The sequence below is a fragment of the Bubalus kerabau genome, chromosome 10 (genome assembly GCF_029407905.1).
Source record: "Bubalus kerabau isolate K-KA32 ecotype Philippines breed swamp buffalo chromosome 10, PCC_UOA_SB_1v2, whole genome shotgun sequence".
In the NCBI taxonomy this organism is placed as follows: Eukaryota; Metazoa; Chordata; class Mammalia; order Artiodactyla; family Bovidae; genus Bubalus; species Bubalus kerabau.
Window position 1 is genome coordinate 63,403,363 of NC_073633.1, and position 17,087 is coordinate 63,420,449.

General features: G+C 38.4%; 1 protein-coding gene and 1 pseudogene across 3 annotated transcripts in view; one reads left to right on the plus strand and one right to left on the minus strand.

Moving 5' to 3' along the window:
* Positions 1 to 17,087, minus strand: part of TMOD3 (tropomodulin 3) — an 87,518-nt gene that overhangs the window by 30,564 nt on the left and 39,867 nt on the right. For all 3 annotated transcript variants that reach the window (XM_055537969.1, XM_055537970.1, XM_055537971.1), the window contains 2 exons: positions 16,648 to 16,843; positions 11,411 to 11,567 (listed from right to left, as the gene is read on the minus strand). In XM_055537969.1, the coding sequence (XP_055393944.1) occupies positions 11,411 to 11,567; positions 16,648 to 16,773 (283 nt within the window). In that variant the 5' untranslated portion in view covers positions 16,774 to 16,843. The remainder of the gene's footprint in view (positions 1 to 11,410; positions 11,568 to 16,647; positions 16,844 to 17,087) is intronic.
* On the plus strand, positions 9,944 to 10,493 carry LOC129621468 (prefoldin subunit 4-like; annotated as a pseudogene).

A 17,087-nucleotide genomic window follows, 5' to 3' on the forward strand; every position in this document is an offset into this window, starting at 1 on the left:
TCCAAGGGACTCTCAAGAGTCTTCTCCAATACCACAGTTCAAAAGCATTATTCTTTGGCTCAGTGGGTAGGGAACTCAGAAGGGTCTCCCTTGCCTCAGTAGTGGAGAAACGATGAGCCCTAAACTGAACACAGCTCTAGTCTCACCTAACAAATCTTAAAAAGCAAGACCCCAAAGGATCAAATTGTTTCCAAGTAACTTAATCATGTCTCAGAATGAAACTCAAGAACTATTTGTAGGTCAAATATCCTGCAGTCAAAAAGTTAAAATTCATAATGTCTGGCATTCAATAAAAATTACCAGCATGCGAAGTAGGGGAATTCAATCCATAAGGAAGAGGAAAAAAATCAATGTATTAAAACTGACTTGGCAATGACAAATGATAAAATTAGCAGGTAAGGATATTAAAATAGTTACTATATTGCATATGTTCATATGTTCAAAAGGTTATGTAGAGACATGGAAGATATGAAACAAAAAAAAAAGAAGAAAAGGAACAAAAACTGACAGGACAAATAGAAAACGATATACTATGCTAACACTAATCAAAAGAAAGCAATATTGGTTATATTAATATCAGATAAAGTAGATTTCAGAGCAAGAACATTACCAGGGATAAAGAAGGTCACTTAATAATGACAAAACGGGCAATTCATCAAGAGGATATAACAAGCTTAAATCAATTAAAATGAAAAACCTAATATTATAGCCTCCCAGTGCAAGATTCTGGAACAACAAAAATCAAAATTCTGCAGTATGTAAATTATATACAGACACGTTGGAGGGAAAGGCATATCCACAGCAGGTATGTTTATTCAGGGAAAGTTTTCCATAAAACATGAACAATGAACAGTCCATCGGGGTAACTCCTCACTCCAAAGGAGTAGTGAGTGAAATCATTCAAAAGATACAGTGACCAGTCTGCAAAGGGGATGCCTGCATCTGCATGACTAATTTAAGAAGCCCAGTCTACTGGGCTGAGAAGACCACTTTCTAGAGATGTATAAATGACATTTACAACTCACGAAATCTGAGCATAAAAATAGACTCAGTCTTTATTCTGAAGTTAGTAGAAAACAACTGCCCACTGCCAGTTACATAATCCTGCTGATTGATTTAGGCAGTTTATAATTATGATCTTTCTGGTTTAACTAAGGAATCAGATCTGCCTTTTCTCCACAAGGAAATCATGTACTCGGCAAGATGAGAGAAGCATCTTTCAGAAAAGAGTGACTATAGTAAGTTTTCTGGAAGGCTAAGGTAACTGTGAATAAAGAATCTGGAAAGTTTATGAGAAACCCTTAGTTTAAGGCAATCGGTTAAATTTACCTTTAGTAAGTTAAACAGAGCAGGGCATAGGAGATTCTTGAGAAGAAAACCCAACGGCATTCCTTTATCTGGAGAGAAAGGGAAACAACCAGAAAGAAGGGATGTCCACCCTAAGGGCCAACTTAAGAGTGCAGGCGTGCTCTTCAAGGAGAGGAAGAACCCAAACTGTGGGTGTCAGTGGCTCGAATGGAGGAATTCTTTGATGGTGCACTGGAGTGAGTGTACAAGGTACAGTAGGCTCCAGTCTATGAAATAAGAGAAAATGAGGGGGGAAAAGTCTTAGGCTAGGCTAGATAAGGGAGAAGTGTGATATCAGAAGTGGGGAGGAAGACTCCAAGCAAAGCAAAGTGAAGTGAGAGTCAGTAAGAAATACTGAAAACTGGGTTCAAATATTCCTCTAAGTGTCAAATCCATGGCCAGGCTCTAAGCCTTATCTATCCTGGAGACAGAATACTCAATGTATATAAAAAGAAGATGAGAAATAATCACCAGTCAAAACTCTGCGTTTCCAACATTCTCAAGAGTGAGAAAGAGCTGGATGAATATTCTCCTTCGCCCTTAGTCTATGCCTCAGTTACATCTTCTGTGACATTTCAAGGAGAAAGAGGTAAAAAGCTTCCCAACATTTTAACATACACCTTCAAGTAAAAGGAGAATTATATTACAATTATGCTGTTTTAATTTTCTTAAATATTTAGTTTCTCAATATCCTGAACATAGTAGGCTTATAAGAAAGATATTTTCATTAATCTTTACCAAGATTACTCGATACCATGACCATTCCTACCTCGAGCTGGTTAGATTTCAGTTAGTCAGTTCAGTCACTCAGTAGTGTCCAAGCCCATGGATTGCAGCATGTCAGGCTTCCCTGTCCATCACCAACTCCTGGAGCTTGCTCAAACTCATGTCCATAGAGTCGGTGGTGATACCATCTAACCATCTCATCCTCTGTTACCCCCTTCTCCTCCTGCCTCCAATCTCTCCCAGCATTAGGGTCTTTTCCAATGAGTCAGTTCCTCGTATCAGGTGGCCAAACTATTGGAGTTTCAGCATCAGTCCTTCCAATGAATATTCAGGACTGATTTCCTTTACGATGGACTGGTTGGATCTCCTTGCTGTCCAAAGGACACTCAAGAGTCTTCTCCAACACTACAGTTCAAAAGCAGCAATTCTTCAGTGCTCAGCTTTCTTTATAGTCCAACTCTTACATCCATACACGACTACTGGAAAAACCATAGCCTTGACTAGATGGACCTTTGTTGGCAAAGTAATGTCTCTGCTTTTCAATATGCTGTCTAGGTTGCTTTTCTTCCAGGGGGCAAGCATCTTTTAATTTCATGGCTGCAGTCACCATCTGCAGTGATTTTGGAGCCCCCCAAAATAAAGGCTGTCACTGTTTCCCCATCTATTTGCCATGAAGTGGTGGGAACAGATGCCATGATCTTAGTTTTCTGAATGTTGAATTTTAAGTCAACTTTTTCACTCTCCTCTTTCACTTTCATCAAGAGGCTTTTTAGTTCTTCACTTTCTGCCATAAGGGTGGTGTCATCTGCATATCTGAGGTTATTGATAGTTTCCCCAGTAATCTTGATTCCAGCTCGTGCCTCATCCAGCCTGGCATTTTGCATGATGTACTCTGCATATAAGTTAAATAAGCAGGGTGACAATATACAGCCTTGACACACTGCTTTCCCAATTTGGAATCAGTCCATTGTTCCATGTCTGGTTCTAATTGTTGCTTCTTGACCTGCATACAGATTTCTCAGGAGGCGGGTAAGGTGGTTTGGTATTCCCATCTCTTGAAGAATTTTCCACAGTTTGTTGTGATCCACACACTTAAAGCTTTGGCATAAGTCAATAAAGCAGAAGTAGATGTTTTTCTGGAACTCTCTTGCTTTTTCTATGTTCCAGCAGATGTTGGCAATTTGATTTCTGGTCCTTTGCCTTTCCTGAATCCAGCTTGAAATCTGGAAATTCTCAGTTCATGTACCATTGAAGCCTAGCTTGGAGAATTTTGAGCATTACTTTGCTAGCATGTAAGATGAGTGCAATTGTGTGGTAGTTTGAGCATTCTTTGGCATTTCCTTTCTTTGGGACTGGAATGAAAACTGACCTTTTCCAGTCCTGTGGCCACTGCTGAGTTTTCCAAATTTGCTGGCATATTGAGTGCAGCACTTTCACAGCATCATCTTTTAGGATTTGAAATAGCTCAACTGGAATTCTATCACCTTCACTAGCTTTGTTTGCAGTGCTGCTTCCTAAGGCCCATTTGACTTCGCTTTCCAGGATCAGCACAAGATGGTTAGATTTAGATGACCTAATAGATGTGTATTGTGGATTCTACTGTAAACAATGCACTTAAAAACAATCTTTAACATATCTTTTGACAGCTATGCCTTATTAGCTGCCTAATACCTTCTTCTTGCTGTCAAAAAAACTACAATTATTAAAAGCAGAACATTTATTAGTGTAGGACAAAACATTCCTCAAATGCATTGACGATATAAGCCTTAAAATTCACCTAATTAGGATTAACTCCTCCTTCTCAAATTTTGACCTATGTTTTTAATTCCATAAAATGTACAACTACAATTATTTCACAAATCACAAATTGAAATTACTAATTTATTTCTATATCAGACCAGATCAGTCGCTCAGTCGTGTCCGACTCTTTGCGACCCCATGAATCGCAGCATATAACAACCCTCAAGTATTCTTACTCTGTAGGTCTTTTCAAGGCATTCTGAGATGATCCAGAAAGAGAAATTTGGCATGAGTATACAGTTTTTGTTCATGGTCAAAAAGAAAAATCATGAAATGTCTAATTTTCAATTTTATGGGGATTCCCTTTCATCACACTAGTTCTGTATAATTTTAGCTCCAGAAAGACAGTGTGCCTTTAAGTGAAAAAGTAACAAGTGTAATTAATCATCATCTAGTCTCAGAATATGAGAAAGTAGTTGGATAACTTTTCCTTTTAGCAGTTTCCAATTTTTTTCTTTAAAAAAGAAGTGAGTCACCTGATTGATCTTTTAAAATAATTTACAATGAAAGGTCCTATGAGATTTTAGAAAGAGCTGGAAGGAGCTCAAGAAACTGAGTGAATTGCTATAACATTCCCTGGCACAGAAAGCTAATTCTGCCAGTGGGGACTGAACTCTGAGACCAGTCATCTTAGTAAGAAAAATGATTTAGAGACTAATGGCACATTTTATGGATTCTTATCTAGTCTGAGCACAGCAAAAAAGTAAAATGTTTTTATTTCTTAATAGGTTTGCAAAATTGTTTTAAGAAGAACCAGGAGAACCTCTTCTGTCTAGGAAGACATACCTCATCTGAAAGTCTATCTCCTGTGAAATAAGGCATTAAGAAACCTGGGACTCAACCCAGGTGTTCAGGTAACAGGTCACTGGAGAGGCAGCTTAAAAAAACAAACTTCTGAATTTTCAGAGCTAAGGAGGGGATTCACAGTTAGCTTGATTGGAAGGTATGCTAACGCGATGTAGATAATTTATTCTGAATATGATCAAGATCTTGGGGATGAGACCCAAAGAAAGGAAGGCAGATTAGTGACTATGGATAACCAAGGCCAACTAACTTAAGGATGAGATCCAGGGTGGCTTTAAAAAGCCTAGAGCCATCTTTTAGCTGTATTTCAAAACAGAGCTCTGTAACCAAAGTTCCCCAACTGATGAAGATAAACTTGTCCTTCGTTAGGTCTAAGACACTTGTAACATGGTTTTTAAGGATTGGCTCCATCAAGTGTGGGTGGTAGTGTTTTCTTCCATCAGATAGAGTGTTGAAACTCAAAAGCTTATCTTTTGGTTTCCCTGGACCCATTCCCTGGGTCCCATGGTTAAGAATCCACCTTACAATGCATGGGACACCAGTTCGATTCCTGGTGTGGCAAGATTCCACATACTGTGGAGCAATTAAACCCATGCACTCAAAACTACTGAGCCCGAGCTCTAGAGCCCGTAAGAGGCAACTACTGAGCCCACGTGACTCAGAGCTTATGCTCTGCAACAAAAGAAGTCACTGCAATGAGAAGTCCACTCACCTCACCTAGAGAGGAGCCCCCAATTGCTGCAATCAGCAATGAAGATCCACCACAGCCAAAATAGAAAATAAATCAATACATCTTTAAAAACATACACACAGACACTTATGTTTGTGGTTCTGAACCACTCCTCCATGACAGAGAATGGAAATCTCTTATTTGGTAACAATACCTTATGACCCTGTACAATGATTACACTATAAAAGATTTTTAACACAGATTTTTCACTATATTCATGAACAAATTTGATCCTCTCAAAAACTATATGAAGTAGGCAGGGCAGATATGCAGGTTATATGAGTCCATCTACACAAATGTCAAAATAAGCAGAACTAATGACTGTATTAAAAGTTATGACGGTGGTTACCTTTGGGAAGAAGAAAGACAAGTGACTGGGAGGAAGCATGAAGGGACTTGCTGGAGGTGCTGATGTCTTGACCTGGCCGGTGATTACATGAGTGTGCTCACTATATAGTTCATTGATTTGTATCCTCCTTATTTGGGCATATTCTGTAACCATGTTACACTTCAATAAAAACTTTATTTTTTAAAAGGATGTGGTGCTAATCACTGCATCATAGCTGTCTATAAATAGTACTGAACAGACATATATGGTGAAAGAGGCAGAAAAATACTGAATGTACTATAAAATGAAAACCACTAATTGTGAATGCAAAATTACTTTTTAAATCAGCCAGTTCCATTTATTTCATACCCATTTACAATGCAAAGTAAAAAGAAAAAAGATTATATAAAAGGAAACAAAAACTATTATAGTTAAGGATATAATATTTTTTTCTATCATCACCATATTCCCCACCTCTATCATTTCTCCCTTTTGATATTTTCTTATTTTCCACAATTCTCCCCCTTCTTTCCTATCTCCTCTAACCCTCCAAGATCTTTTTCGAGATAATTGGAGATGATAACACAAGAGCATATTGGGAGCTTCCTGGGTCAGCTGAGGACAAATGCAGCTCTTTCACATCTCTTCTTTTCTCTTCTTGTCCTCAAATTCTGTATTTTTCCCACCATATCTTTCTCACATCTCTCCTTTTGTTTCTTACATCCATTCTCCTTCCTCATTAACACCCTGAGTCCATATGAAATGCACATAATTGTAAAAAGCAGTCTTGTAAAATTATGTTCCTCTATATAAACAGGACTGAAGCTTTAAATAGTGTTACAAGTATGGCTGTACATATGAAAATATAGCCAGCAGTCTTTTCTTTGACAAATGCAAAGAAATTGATGCTTTTTCTGTCTTTGTGATTTTCCACACTTCAAAACTAGGCATTGGTTTTCAATGCCTTTTCTGGCCCCCAAACACCCGAGGAACATGACATACCCAGCATTACAGCAGTGTGACAGTTAATTTTATACGCCAATTTGGCTGAGCATGGTGCCCAGCTATTTGGTCAAATATTATTCTAGAAGTTTCTGTGAAAGCATTTTTTGAATGAGATTAACATTGAAACCCGTAGTCTTTGAGAAAGCAATAATCTGGTGGGTCTTACTATCAGTCGATGGCCTTAACAGAACAAAGGCTGATCTTCACTGAGAGCAAGAAGGAATTCTGACAGAAGACTGCCTTTGGGCTACAACTGTAACTCTTCCCTGGGTCTCCAGCCTGCCAGCCTATTTGGCAGATTTTAGACTTACTAAGCCTCCATAATCACATGAGCCAATTCCTTATAATAAATCTATTTTCACTGAGGAAACCTATTATACAACTGCATCAAAGAATAAAATACTTAGGAACAAACCTGCCTAAGGAGGTAAAAGACCTATACTCATAAAACTTTAAGACAATGAGGAAAGATACTGAAGACAACACAAACAGATGGAAAGACATACTATGTTCATGAATTCAAATAATTAATATTGTTAAAATGATCATACTCCCCAAGGCTATCTACAGATTCAATGTAATCCCTATCAAAATATCAAAGGCATTTTTTCTTTTTTACAGAATTACAACAAATAATTTTAAAATTTATATGGAAACACAAAAGACCCCCTAATAGCTAAAACAATCTTGAGAAAGAAAAATGAAGCTGGAGGAATCAGGTTCCCTTGACTTCAGACTATACTACAAAGCCACAGGTATCAAAACAGCATGGTGTTGGCACAAAAAGAGAAACATAGATCAAATGAAAAGAATAGAGAGCCCATAAATAAACCCATGCACTTATGGTCAAATCTTCTATGATAAAAGAGGCAAGAATATGCAACAGAGAAAAGACAGTCTCTTCAATAAGTGGTGCTGGGGAAACTAGCCAGTTACCTGTAAAATAATATAATTACAACATTCTCTAACACCATATACAAAAATAAACTCAAAATGGATTAAAGACCTAAATGTCTGACTGGAAACCATAAAAATCCCAGAAGAAAACATACACAGAATACTCTTTGATATAAATCCTAGCAGTCCTTTTTTGGATCTGTACCCTAAGGCAAAGGAAAAGCAAAAATAAACAAAAGGATGTAATTAAACTTGAAAGCTTTTTGCACAGCAAAGGAAATCACCAACTAGATGAAAAGACAACCTACTGAATGGGAAAAAATATCTGCAAATGATATGACTGATAAAGGGTTACTACCCAAAATACATAAATAGCTCATAAAACACAACATCCAAAAAAAAAAAAATTAAAAATGGACAAAAGGCCTAAAGAGACATTTTCCCAAAGACAAACATATGGCCAACAGGCACATGTCAACATCATTAATCATCAGAGAAATGCAAATTAAAATTATAATGAGATATCATACCACACCTGTCAGAATGACTATCATCAAAAAGAATACAAATAACAAAAGTTGGTAAGGATGTAGAGAAAAGGGAACCCTTGGTGAGAATGTAAATTGGGGTAGCCACTGTGGAATAGTATGGAGGTTCCTCAAAAAACTGCAAACAGAACTACCATATGATCCAGCAATTCCACTCCTGGGTATATATCTGAAAAAAATAAAAATGCTAATCCAAAAAGATACATGCACTCAGTATTCACAGCAGCATTATTTATAACACAACAGCCAAGATATGGAAGCAACCTAAGTGTTCATCAACAAATGAACAGATAAAGAAGTTGTGGTATGTATGCACAATGGAATACTACTCAGCTATATAAAAAAAAAAGAAATCTTGCCATCTGAAACAGATAAACTCAGATAGTATTATGCTTAGTGAAGTAAGTCAGACAAAGACAAATCCTGTATGTTATCACTTACATGTAGAATCTAAAAAATAGAGAATATACTAGTGAATATAACAAAAAAGCAGCAGACTCACAGATACAGAAGACAAACTAGTGGTTACCAGCAGGAGAAGACAGGGGGAGGGAAAAAATAGGGACAGGGTATTAATAGGCATAAACTACTATGTGTGGGCTTCCCAGGTGGCTCAGCGGTAAAGCATCTGCCTGCCAATGCAGGAGACTCAAGAGACATGGGTTTGATTCCTGGGTCAGGAAGATCCCCTGGAGTAGGAAATGGCAACCCATTCCAGTATTCTTGCCTGAAAAATTTCATAGACAGAGGAGCCTGGTGTGCAACAGTCCATGGGGTTGCAAAGAGGCAGACACAAATGAACACACAGACACACACATTATGTATAAAATAAACAGGCTACAAGGATATATTGTACAGCACAGGGAATATAGCTAATATTTTTAATAACCAAATGAAGTATCACCATTAAAAATGTGAATCACTATGTTATATACCTGAAACTTATATTTCATACATCAACTATACCTCAATTTTTACAAAAAGGAATGAATGAGCAAATGAATAAATAAATCTGTCTCTACACACAGACACACACACCCTTTTGGTTTTCTTTCTCTGTAGAACACTGACAAATATAAGTATCTAAGTAAGGCACTGACTCTCAACTAGAGATGAGGGGGATGTGGGGTTGATAAAAAGAGCAAAGGAGTTGGGGATAATAGGTAATTTTGAAAAGGCCTGATGCAGACTTTGTGAATACTGATTCAAAAGCCATCCACAACCTTTGTCTATTACAGAGATGAAAATGCTAAAATGAATTTTCTCCCTTTGCCTGCAGCTAAAGGGTCACCCTGTGACAGAGCTGTGGCCATATTCTTGAGAATGGCTTCCTTCCTGAATAAAAAGCTAAAGCCTCCCTAGGAGAAAGCACCATGTTCTAACCATTCTCCCTGCCTGGTCTATGAAGGATTCAGACGTCAAAGCAGTGCCTGGAAGAACTGAAGATCAGCTCTACTGCTGCCACCATTCCCCAGCGCTCCATGCACAGTACTCTCAACAGAAAGCAAGCAGAATCTGGCTTCTCGGGCCAACCTGTATTGAAAGGTGAGAAACTTAACCTATTGCATGTTAAATATTATTATATGCTGCTGCTACTGCTGCTAAGTCGCTTCAGTCGTGTCTGCCTCTGTGCAACCCCATAGATGGCAGCCCACCAGGCTTACTGTCCCTGGGATTCTCCAGGCAAGAACACTGGAGTGTGTTGCCATTTCCTCCTCCAATGCATGAAAGTGAAAAGTGAAAGGGAAGTAGGCGTCCGCCGCGGGTCCGGGCCGAGGGCGAGCGAGGGCAGGCGCGGGGCCGCGGGTCCGCTCGGCCGCCCTCCCCGCCTCGCGCCGTAGCGCAGTCCCAAGATGGCGGCCACCATGAAGAAGGCGGCTGCAGAAGATGTCAATGTCACTTTTGAGGATCAACAAAAGATAAACAAATTTGCACGGAATACAAGTAGAATCACAGAGCTGAAGGAAGAAATAGAAGTAAAAAAGAACTCCAGAATTTAGAAGATGCCTGTGAGGACATCATGCTTGCAGATGACGACTGCTTAATGATACCTTATCAGATTGGCGATGTTTTCATTAGTCATTCTCAAGAAGAAACACAAGAAATGTTAGAAGAAGCCAAGAAAAATTTGCAAGAGGAAATTGACGCCTTAGAATCCAGAGTGGAATCAATTCAGCGGGTGTTAGCAGATCTGAAAGTTCAGTTATATGCAAAATTCGGGAGTAACATAAACCTTGAAGCTGATGAAAGTTAAACATTTTATAAAATTTTTTTTAATTTGTTTAATAAACTTGAATATTGTTTAAAATGATAATTTCCCTTCTTCAAATGAAATGGAAAGCAAAACTTTTTTTAAATTTTTCATTTATTTAACGGAAACTTGCCTATTTTCATGTCTTGCTTATTTATTTTATATTTTTAAAAGAAGACAGTATTCATCTATGTATTTTGCATAACAATTATATCAAGTGTAGGGGCTTCATGTCATGTTATTAAAATCAGTTAAGCAGTCAAAAAAAAAAAAAAAAAGAAAAAGAAAGGGAAGTCGCTCAGTCGTGTCTGACTCTAGCGACCCCATGGACTGGAGTGGGGTGCCACTGCCGTCTCCGAAATATTATTATATACAGAGCTTTAAAAAATATAGCTGTACTCGTTCTCCACTGAGGCTAGCTAAGGTCAAAATCTTCAGTGAGAAGGACCTGGTCTCGAAGAATTTCCCAAAGTAATAATTATGAAGCATTGATAATTAAAATTATAATGGTTATGAATCATTGAATTAATAAAGAAGGCTGTAGGGTCTTAAAAAGAGTCTTTGAAAATATGAACTGAATTTTTTTTTAATGGCATTCCACTTTATATATAAAGAGTTAGGATTGAGTGGCACTTTGACATCACTGCATTTTGTAATGTAGTATTCCATTTAAAATTTTACCTCAGTTAACTTTTAGTATCTGTTACAGTTGAGAACTAAAGAGTTCCTGAGAGAACTAAAAATCACTATGTAATAAAACCTCACTAACAAATCATTAACAAGGAACTTACGGGCCAAGTTACTGAACGTAAAAGAAATGCCCAAATTATCTAATAATTTTTAAAGTCAACAGTATTATATCTTTGAGGCTATCCATGATGCAGCTTTAAAAATATTTTCTCCAGTTCTACCTATAAGAAAAAAAAATCAAGTGCTACTGAATCATGTTCTGTGCTTCAAAGTTTTGTACTTACCTTTTTTTTCTCCAGTGTAGGGCACATAGTCTTCCCTGTCCTTATGCTCCAAAGCTTCCTTCTCCAGATATGAAAGGAGGTGTTCTCGATCAAATGGCCCTGTGGCAGACTTTGATGTCTGGTTCTTCTGCCGGAACCCTGCAGGCAGAAGGGCGTTCTGCCAAAGAGAATGAAGCAGCCATTATGATCAGCAAGAACGCTAATGCTGTATGCATCCAGATGTTACCCATCTAAGAAAGAATTATAGACTAAAATGAGATGTAGGCATTAAAGACTTCATCACAGGGTTCGAGGACAGCAACATAAAAGTATTCCAAACGAAGTTTTTTAAAATTAGGTAAAATTAACTTACACTATTATTTAAATAGGCACAGCACCTCTTCTTCAGAGAGTATTCTACTAGCAGGAAACACCCTTTATTTTTTAAGTGTCCGGGGACAGTAACAAAAAATAGTTTGTGATGCTTAATAACAGCTCAACATATATGTATATACAGAAAATATTGTAACATTCATTGCAAAAGAATGCTAAATGACTATATACATCATAGTCCTTCATAATGTCTATTTCATCATAAAGATTTTTTTCACAAGAAAACTACGTGTACATACAGTATATCTATACAGGATATCTGGCAATTAACATTTACTTGTTTGTGTTTAAATGCAACGTGTTCCAACTTCTGTATGGACGTATGTGTGTATACATTGGAACTAGGATGTATTTGGAGCAACCACTGTCATTGGCTACTCATGCACTAAGACTAAGACACTCAGAGATTCTTACGGCAAGAGTTATATCCCTAGGTTTCCACATGAGTACAGCCTTTTTGAGTGCATGGAGCAACTGACAGTTGGGGGACAGGCGGGAGGCGATGGACTAAAGTTTTCTTTTTTAGGTCCTACTCTGTATTTTCACTAAGCCCAAGAATGACAAGCAGTGACTAGACAATGACAAAAGGGTCATCCTTTTGCTTGTCAAAAACCAAAGAGATGATATTACCTTGTCTCACAGTTCTTAAGTATTCTTTGCTTTGAAAATGGGAGGCAGACAAAAAGTCACATAAAAGGTACAACTCTGTTCTGAAGTACCTCCCAATATCCATGAGGATGCTGAATCTCCTGGCTGTTTTAAGATCATTTTTCATTGGGGTAATCTTATATGGATAATGATAAAAACAAATTTTCATTGTATAACTAAAAATATGGTATGGCACTTCAACTCTGGCCATTTGCTGAAATCCACAATAATTTTCATAAAATTCATCTTTTGTGTTTTCTTCATGTAATTTTGCATGTATTACACAAAAGTTCATCTTTCAAGATGAAATACAAAAGAGATCTGTTCCTCACCATGCACCAAAAATGTTTCTACAACACAAAACTGTCTATAAGAACAAAAAGAAGAAACAGAAGATGTCTACCCTCTGGCTTTGAAATCAAGGCAAGAGCTTCACATGAGGAATCCATTCCCAACCAACCATCCTGCCATTTTTACTTCCTAAAAAGAGCTGTCTAACTTTCCTCCACCTCTAATTGTAGACCAGACAATTACTCTGGTCTACACTGCGATCCAAGCTGGGATGGAAAATTGCAGAGGCCTCTCGGCTGGTCTCCCTGGCTCAGTTGCCAAATACTCTTCAACCTTCACGCCCACCCCATCCCCGCACCCTAGAGGTTACCCCAGCCTCACCTCACACACCCTCTCCATTCTAGCTACATCAGCCCTGCTCCTCCCTTTTACCTGTCATATACTTCCTTCCCTGGGACGCTCTGTCCATCCTTTTTTGTTATTCATTTTTCAGAATGCAGCTTCATCCCTCCACAGAAAGCTTTTCCTGACCTCCCATTATATGCTCTTATACAGCTTGATTATTTGATTAATGTCTAACTCCCCCCACTCCTACCAGCCTGTCTCATGAGGGCAAAGACCACGCTTGTTTAGATCACTCTTGCATCCCTAAGCCTAGCATAGTACCTGAGATATATAGGTTGCTTCCCACCTCCAATAGTTATTGAATAAAGACTTTAAAAATACATTTATTTTATGTATTCATTTGGCTGTGCCAGGTCCCAGTTACAGCACCCGCCACCTCTGACCTTCGTTGCGGCACATGGAATCTTTAGTTGTGGCATGCGGGATATTTAGCTGCCCCATGTGGGACCTAGTTTCCTGACCTGCGTCCCTTGCATTGAGAGCATGGAGTCCCAGCCACTGGACCATTGGGGAAGGCCCTGAATAAGGATTTGAGAATACTTTTTAAAAAAAGATTGTTTTGATGTTGACCATTTTAAAGTCTTTACTGAATTTGTTACAGCATTGCTTCTGTTTTATATTCTGATTCTTTTGGCCTCAAAGCATGTGGAATCTTATCTACTGGACAAGGGGTCAAACTCTCACCCCCTGCATTGGAAGGCGCAGTCTTAACCACTAGTTCACTAGGGAAATCCCAAGGATATTTTTAAAGAAAAATGCTCATTAAGGCAAATTAATAAAAGCTACTTCCCTTCACCATCAATAAGACCCTTATACATATACTGCTATTTCATGGTGGTAGCAATAGAGTTGCAGTGTTCCACCTGCCTATTCAAGCCCATATTAAACATACAGGTTTTAAATGATACAATAGCTGGAATCCCGGCTCCTTAAATACAGTCTTTGACCACAAAATAAATGAGAGCTATCTGGCTTTGGAGGCCAAAAGCTAAGCTTTATTAGAAGTACACTTTAATCAAGTAAGTTAATAGATCATAATTACTTAACAGATAAAAATATATTTTATCTATTAATAAATAGATAAAAATCTCATTAAAATTACATGCTTCTCCCTTACAGTGAAATGCTGTTGTAATAATTCCCAGTTTAGAATTGAAAAAATAGCTTTTGCCTAGACTGATTGGCTGTCTTTTGGAGACAGAAGTTTCAAAAAAACAGTTAAGTTAGCAAATGAGTAAACTGAATGTAGCATAAGGAAAGTAAAATAGCCCTCCAAAATATTTATAATGAGATATCATATTCACACTGCATCAAGCTGTCACTGAACATCACTGTTCCTCTGGTCTCAACCACTATTACCAGGGGTCGGGTAGTCACAACTAGCATTGGGGAGTTTACAAAATACATCCAAACGTTAGAACTCAAGTCTCTCCATACAAGAAGCAGGCCATGGATTTCCAAATAAGAAAATAAAAGCCATCAGCTGTTAGACCTACAGCATAAGGCACAAATTAAAGGGGACTCACTGTCATTTAACAGAAAGACCACCAGACTCTACCAGGCATCAATCAGGTAGTGAAGGATCTAGTCTCTGGTCTTTCCACAATTGTAAAACTGAGGCAAGTCACCTAACTTTTTGTTTTCTATCTGTGAAACAGAGGACAAGAGCTAGATCAATTATTTTCAACTAAGGGTGTTTTTGTTACCCAGGGGACGACTGGCAATATCTGGAAATATCTTTGATCGTCACAACTGGCGGGAGAGCATGTTAACCATATTTTAAATTGTCTGTATTTTAGGATGCTTTGACATTGTGGGGGCCTTGCTAATCCTGGAAAGAACGCCCCTCGCAGGGCTAACCAGTTCCTAGGGACAGCAAACAACTCTGTCTGTCATCACTGTGCCTTTGGTATGAAACCAGAGACTGCATCCCCAACCACCTCTTCTACCTCTCACACACGAAGCCAATACTTGCTCTGCCCTAAATCAGCCCAGGACCAGATACCAGATAACTAGAAGCCACTTCTGTAGCCCAGAGACACTGAAATTATTCAAACTACCCAATCCTACGCTTGCCCACACTTGCTTACTCTGTCTTACCTATTTTTTCCCTTGGAAAGCACAATACAAGTTCTAGGCCATACTTGCTCCTCATTCCTTCTGACTCCTGGCCAACCCCCTCCTTCCCCTGGCGGCCCTGCGCAGCTTGGTGTGCCTCCTGCTGTTGGGGACTGTAAGTAATAAACTCTTCTTTCAATTAAGTTATTCTTACATGTCATCTTACCAGACCTGATTAAAACAAAACCCCAGGTACATTCTAGAACAGGAGGGTGTGCTATTAGCATGTAGTGAGCAGAGGTCTAGGATGCTGCTAAACATCCTATAATGCATCAGACAGCCAACAGCAAAGAATTACCCAGCCCCAAATGTCAACAGTGCCAAGGCTGAGAAACTCTGGACTAGATGAAAGCTTTATGTTCCACTGTTTGATTCAAATAGGTCTGACAGGTTGAAATGCCTGGGGAAGATTCTGCTGTGACATGCAAAAGAGCACTGTTATTCTGAGTTATCCTACAGACTTAGGTGCACTAAAAAATCTTCCTTACAATAACAATTATGGTTAAGGGATTTGATCTGTAGTACAGACACATTAACCAAGTGCTGAAGTAATGCTGAGAATAGGAGTGTAATGCTCAATAAAATTTAAAAAATATTCTAGCAGGAAATAAACGTGTGGTAGTGACAAGAACACTTTCATAAAACAAACTCTACCACAATCCATAAAAGGCACTAAAAATCAATGTCATGGTAAAGAAAAGAAGCCCAGCAATTAGTCATTACCTTCAGAGTAGGGAGCCATAAACTCAGTGTTCTCCCCTCACTGCCACCCAACTGCTGCTACCCCCAGAAACATATCAGGGATTAATAATAATTCAAGGATCAAGGATCTCTACCTTAGCCTTAAGTAATGTATAAGATAAACAACATCCATTTTGCAAAACAAAACATATATTCAGGTCTGCTTTACATGGATTGCAGTACTGCCCAGAGTCTACTTAGATCTATTCTACTAATGACTGGAAACTTTGATCCAGTTTGTTCAGCATCTTTCAGAAAGGTAAGCATTAGATTTAAGGTCATGAAGAACCTTCTAGAGACACTTTCTACACCGCAACCATCCTGATATAGAAGCCCTGAAGAGGCACAGAGGCTGGCATATGCTGTATTTTACCCAAAACATTATTCCCTGCCCAGAGAGAAAAGATTTCTTAAAAGGGAGAAAATTTCAGGATATGTTTGAAAATAAAAACGTTGGAAAAAATGCTTAGACTAGTTATGTTATTAGAGATACAAGGCAAAAGTGGGGGAACTGAGGAGGCAAAAGTTCATTTGGATAAAGAAGAGGAGTGGAAGGGCAGTGTCAGGGAAAAGTCATGAAAAAGATAAGTGCTCGAAGGCAGCTACTTAGTATCAAAGGGTTTCAAAAATTATTTCATTTCTCTTTATGACCTAGCACCTACCTCAGGGTCAAGATCATCCAGAACAGTTTCCAGTTGTTTCAGTTCTACTTCTGACAGATTCCCAAGGAGTTCGTCTTCATCCAGGTCCTTGTATTTTTCTAAGTCCTTCCGGAACGACAGTGCCATGGTTTGCAGAAGAGGAAGTCACTTAATTTTTGCTATCCAATACAGTGAGAAGTGATTTTTTTTCTCAAAACTATGGAGAGAAAACAAAAACATTTAAAATGTTATGCCATGTCCACCTTACTTCGATCTATTCTAGGTTAAATGAAATGTAATTTCCATGTATCGTAAATTCTTTGACCATATATCACGCACTACCCTCCTCTATGAATCATTAAATGCCTTTACCTTTTGTCTTTTGTTGACAAAAAGCAACCAAACAAAAACAGAAAGCCACAACTAGAAAGAAAGAGGTGAAGGAGAGAATATAATTCAAA